The sequence below is a fragment of the Acanthisitta chloris genome, unplaced genomic scaffold (genome assembly GCF_000695815.1).
Source record: "Acanthisitta chloris isolate BGI_N310 unplaced genomic scaffold, ASM69581v1 scaffold8609, whole genome shotgun sequence".
NCBI lineage: Eukaryota > Metazoa > Chordata > Aves > Passeriformes > Acanthisittidae > Acanthisitta > Acanthisitta chloris.
Window position 1 is genome coordinate 5,444 of NW_008689747.1, and position 5,742 is coordinate 11,185.

The 5,742-nt window shown below is 48.5% G+C and overlaps 1 protein-coding gene across 1 annotated transcript in view; it reads left to right on the plus strand.

The window, feature by feature from the left end:
• CEP104 (centrosomal protein 104kDa) overlaps positions 1-3,888 on the plus strand; it is a gene marked incomplete at its 5' end in the record, with an annotated part of 8,831 nt that extends 4,943 nt beyond the window's left edge. Inside the window, 8 exons of the mRNA XM_009081539.1 lie at positions 231-344; positions 751-787; positions 864-945; positions 1,055-1,163; positions 1,440-1,578; positions 2,268-2,335; positions 2,609-2,699; positions 3,758-3,888. Coding sequence (XP_009079787.1) covers positions 231-344; positions 751-787; positions 864-945; positions 1,055-1,163; positions 1,440-1,578; positions 2,268-2,335; positions 2,609-2,699; positions 3,758-3,888 — 771 coding nt within the window. The remainder of the gene's footprint in view (positions 1-230; positions 345-750; positions 788-863; positions 946-1,054; positions 1,164-1,439; positions 1,579-2,267; positions 2,336-2,608; positions 2,700-3,757) is intronic.
• Positions 3,889-5,742: the final 1,854 nt, after the last annotated feature.

A 5,742-nucleotide genomic window follows, 5' to 3' on the forward strand; every position in this document is an offset into this window, starting at 1 on the left:
TGCACCAGTGCTGTTTTCTGCAGGCTGAGCTTGGGAGCAGTAAGCACAGCGGCTGTGCTGGGTGTTCTGTCAGGGTCTGGGAGGAGGGAGGTGTCACTGCATCAATACCTCATTTTACTGAGCCCATTTCCTGTATCATCCACCATCAGTTTGTAGCTGGTGTGTTTTGCAGTCTCCTGTATGGTGAATAGTTCCAAAGCTTTTGGAATTGACAGAGTATTTCCTGTTAGGGACAGAGAAAGGCAACGGGAGAAGAAGCAGAGAGACAGAAGAAGGAAGAAATGAAAGTCCTGCAGGGTCAGCTGGCAGATAAAGAGACCCCAGCAGAGGTTCAGGCTGGAGAGGTGAGTGTGTGTTGGGTTTAACTGTTGTTTTTTTAGTCCTGTGTGTCTGAGGTGTCACAGGCTTAGGCAGTGACATTGTTAAACAAAGAGACACTCCAGACACACACTGGGTGACCTCCCTTCCCCAGCACTCCAGTTTAAAGTCTGGGGTATTGTTTTCCCTAACACAGTATTAAATTTGGATTCTTTATTATAGTATAAAAACAATAATACCTTTATAATGTAAATCAACACTTTAATACCTGAGACATTTGCTCTAGGACCAGAAGCACAAATGTTGTAGCGCTCTGGCTCTGCTTCTAACTTTAAATTCCAGAGCAAAATCAGAATGTGATTGTTCCCTTTCTCCCTGTAAGGCATCATGGTCATTAAGCAAATTTCTGACGTAAATTTCTTTGCTCAATAGGAGAAGGAATTTGATTTTCAGAAGCCAAAGAATCCAGGTAGGTGGTTTCAAATGATATTAAAAGTGTAGATTAATCCAAATGTGGCCTTGGTTTAATAGTTGTCACCTTGCAGGTCACCAGGTATATGAGAGTCTCCAGGTTGCAGCAGCAGAGATTCCAGAGCATCTTCCCTCAGTTGCAAACTACCTGGATAAGTAAGTGAGATGAGCAGCCTAAATCACCTTAAGCACTTGGTGTGACCTGTGAGCTAATAACAGGAACCCACCTCCCTCTGATGTCACTGATGTCTGTATTTTTCCCCAGCCTGTGTATTTTCTGTGGTGAGAGGAACGAGTCCTTCACCGAGGAAGGGTTGGATCTGCACTACTGGAAGCACTGCCCCATGTTAACCTGCTGTGAGCACTGCAGACAGGTCAGGCTGAGCTTTCCAGGGCCACCAAAACACTGACTCTGGTTGTTCTGGGTTTGAGGTGTTTAACACTGGATGAACTCTGAACACACCTGTGTGCTCTGGGTGCTGCTTCTGGGAAAGGGCAGCATTAGAAGCTGATTAATTGGACTCAAAGTTCACTTTCCCTTAAGTTTCACCTTTGGAAGGTGAAGCTTAACTTCCAAAGGTGCCGTAAGGAGGTTTTTTAACCCCATCCCTGTTCTCTCCCCAACCTGCTGGTGTCTGGCTGTGCTGCAGGTGGTGGAGATCTCCAGCCTGACAGAGCATCTGCTGACTGACTGTGACAGCAGGGACAGCTTTGGGCAGTGCCAGCGCTGCACCGAGGCCCTGCCCAAGGACCAGCTGGCCAAGCACACCAAGAGCAGGATCTGCAACCGTGAGTGCTTCCAGGAAGGTGGAACTTGAGAGTTTCAGGATCTTGGGCAAGTCAGGCCAATTCTTCCAAGCCTGTTTCCCAGGGCTCAGAATGTTGGGACGCTATGAACGTGTGTGGGGAGGTTGGGTGAGGAGAATGGAAAGCCTCTACCACATCCCTGTGGATTAAGCACTGTCATTCCAGCACAGGAAGGATATAAACCTGTTGGAGGGAGGGACACCAAGGTGATGAGAGGGATGGAGCAGGTCTGCTATGAGGAAAGGCTGAGGGAATTGGGATTGTTCAGCCTGCAGAAGAGAAGGCTCCAGGGTGACCTCATTGTGGCCTCCCAGTACCTGAAGGGGATGACAAGGAAGATGGAGAGAGTATTTGCAAGGGCCTGGAGGGACAGGCGTTCAGCCTGCAGAAGAGAAAGCTCCAGGGTGACCTCATCGTGGCCTCCCAGTACCTGAAGGGGATGACAAGGAAGATGGAGAGAGTATTTGCAAGGGCCTGGAGGGACAGGACAAGGAGGAATGACAGAGAGTAGGGTTTGATGAGATATGAGGAAGATACTCTTCCCTATGAGGGTGTGAAGCTCTAGCATAGGTTTCCCAGAGCAGCTGTGGCTGCTCCATCCCTGGCAGTGTTCTAGGCCAGGTTGGAACAACCTGTCTGCAATTCTCACATTATTTTTCATACAATTTCAGCTGCCAAACCAGCAAATGTGGCAAACCGTTGTCCACTGTGCCACGAGAACTTTGCCCCTGGAGAGGAGGTGAGGCTGTGCTCCACGTGGGGCTGGGGTTGTTCAGTGTGATGTATCTTTACAGTTGTGTGAGAATAGTGGATGTATTAATTTCTGCTTCACAGTAAGTCACAAGATGCTCATTGTTTGAGCAGATGAAGGTGCTGTTGTCTGTATACAACTCTGATTTTCCTCATGTGTTAAAAGCCACGTGTGCACACGATTTGGTGAAACATTGGCTGATGTTGCTGGTGTTGTACTATAAGTACTATAAGTACTATAAGTCTTTGTCATTGACTCCAGGCCTGGAAATCTCACCTGATGGACAGAGATGGCTGTAAGATGAATCAGAGGAGGATCTGCCCCATGAATAAAACCATTCTGGTGCATCCTGGTAAGGTGTCAGTTAATGCTGAGAATGTTTCTGCTTTAGCTGTCCTGCCTTTACTCAGGAAAAGTATTTCATCCCTGAGAGCAAACTGGGTCTGCCCAACTCATGGGTTGCATTTGTGTGAGCTGAGTGATAGTTCCTGTGCTGGTACAGTAAACCTGGGGAGAAAATTCCTCAAATCATGCAGCAACAATCATTTCCAAACAGGGACATGAGGTCAGCTGATAGGGAAAGCTGGAAGATCTGATAAACTGATCAGTTCAGGGCTTTCCTGCAGAACAGAGTGACCATGGACAGAACAATCAGCTGAACAGTGAACGTTCTGGAAAGCTCCTGAATGCTGACACAGGCAACCAGAGCCTGATTCAGCTTTCCATGTCCAGTCAGAGGGTGCTAATCTGGTCCTGACTGCAGGATAGCTGGATAGAGAGTGCTGTGCACTGCTTTGCTTTCCGGTTCAGACCCAGGAACTGGGCACAGTTTGTCATTGTGCAGCTTCTCCCCCAGAAAAGAGATGATGCTGATGTCAGGCAGTGGGTTTTTAACAGTTGTCTTTATTTGTGAAGCAGATGGAAAATCCTTTTATGTCCAGAACACAGAGGTTAAACAAGCTGCCTGCAGCACTAGAACTCATGGCCAGTAACACCCAAACCTTTGCTTCTGCAGACTCTGGAGTTCTTTAGTTGGCTGCAGGCTCAGAGTTCACCTCCTCTGCCTGATCTGTGCCTTGCTCATATCTGCACATAACAGCTTTGCTGTTTGTGCTTGCTAATCCAGTTAGTCGTTAGTTTGCTGCTGCTTAGAATTTGGAAACATAGAAGGAACTTAAATCCTGCCTGGATGTAGCTGAGGCTCCAAAGCTATTTCCTAGCCATGGGAAAGGAACCCAGGCTAGTTAGTCCAACCTCTCCTGGTGTGGGATGTGCTTGGCCTCAGTGCCTGACAGCTCCTGATTGCTTCAGTCGTTCAGACTTGGCAGGTCTTGAGGATCAAAGTGATGGATAGAATTCACTCCTGGACTAGATGTGTTTGCAATAATGATCTCTGTTTTCTCTCCACAGCCAAAACTGGGCAGTATTTGAGGAAAGCTGGTCCTGCTGGAGCCAAGCCTCGACCTCCCTCTGTGGGAGGCAAGATCCCAGCCCGAGGGGGCCAAAACAGAAGCACAAGCAAAACACCCTCCAAGCGATGACAGCACAAGTATCCCTTTGTCTCATTAACTGGGCATGTGGCTGTTCATAGCTACTTAGAACTTAGTGGCAAATTGTATCCTCAGCTGCTGTGGGAGCTGTTAGCCTGGAGCAGTGCCTGGTGTGGTCACCACGTCCGTCCCTTGGCCTTGGCTGTCACTGCAGCACTAGGCTCTGCTCCTGGGAGTGCCCCTGTTGGAAGAAGGCTGACCTACGTGTCACATTTGGGGTTCTAAAGGCAACAGAGCTGTGCCCAAAGCACTGCTCAATCCCAGGGATCAGCACCAAACGAAGAACCAAGGGGCTGACTGGATATTGCTCTGTGATGTGCCACTGCATGGGAGGTGACACATGTCCATTCCTTGTGGCCTCTCTGGCTGTGCACCCAAGTGCCTTAGGAGCCCACGTGGCAGGAGGGTTAAACTGAGCCCTCCAAGTCCAAATCCCCAAGAAATGGCCTCTTCAAGAAAAGAAAAATACTCTTGGCTGGGCCCTGAAGAGCTTGAATTAATGTAGACCTTTCTGCCTGCTTTAGTGCACTTTCAGCTCCACTACTGAGCTGCTCTAGTTCTGGGTCACAGTAACCACCCACAGAGTGCAGCTCGTGGCTCTAACAGCTCCACAGAGGTTATGGTGAGACACAAGGCACGAAGCTTTGTCCCACAGCAGCAATCCTCACATCTCCACCTGTAACTCTCCGGCTGTTGCTTTCCAGGATGGAATTACTCATTGGCCCCATGGACACAGGGTTGAGTGATCTTGGCTATACAAGGAGGAGTTTGGGGGTTTTTGCTCCCATGGAGTGAGTTCATGGTGGTGTTTGTATGTACAGAGCTGATTTTGTAACAGTTTTTCTAGCTTGTCTGCGGGTCCTGGATCCTCCAGGTGGATCAGTGTGCTTGGATTCCAGAAATCTTTATATAAAAACTGCTTAACTCTTCCAAATACACATTTCAGTAATTGCACACACTTTAGGAATGTATATATTAATATATATGTGCTTTTATTTTCCTTTAGTGACATGAGTTCTATGTGAGAACTTGATTGTGCTGAATAAATAAATAATCAAAATGACTACTAATATTGCTCCGAGATACAAGGGTGAGAACTAGTCAGTGGTACAACATGGAAACAACTTAGGAGTGATAATTAGAGTGCACAGTCCTAACTTCTGGATGAGGTATTGAAATCCAGGAGCTTTTACCTAGAGAAAAAGTCACTTTTGTTAAACATGTGAACTGTTTTTATTGCACTGGTTTAGTAAATTTATTTAGCCAGTTTGGAGGGCTCCTCTTCATGCTCTGCATTTTCTAGCTGTTACCAGGGAAATTGGTGCTGGGTGGGGTGAGGCTGTGGCTTCTGTAGCACCTGGGGGTACTTGTGTGTGCTGTGCCTGTACTTGGGTAGTCTTTTATGTGTACTTGTGTGTTCTGCCTGTGTCTGTGTGCTCTGCTTGTGTCTGTGTGTGCTGTACCTGTATGTTTATGTGTTTTGCCTGTACCTGTATGTGCTCTGCCTGTGTCTGTGTGTGCTGTACCTGTATGTGCTCTGCCTGTGTCTGTGTGTGCTGTACCTGTACTTTTATGTGTTTTGCCTGTACCTGGATGTGCTCTGCCTGTGTCTGTGTGTGCTGTACAGCTACCTGCTGTACCTGTACCGGTACCTGTCTGCGCTGTGCGTGTCCCCGTGTTGTCCCCATCCCTGTCCCTGTCCCCTCGCGGCACCGCTGGGCCCAACGCGCCGCTCGGCATCGCTGCGACCTCTCGTCTTGCCCTTGTTGAAGGCACCACTTGCAGCACCCCGGGCCGTGTGGGGGATCGCGGGGCCGCGTTCCCGCAGCTCGCTCCTCTCCGTCC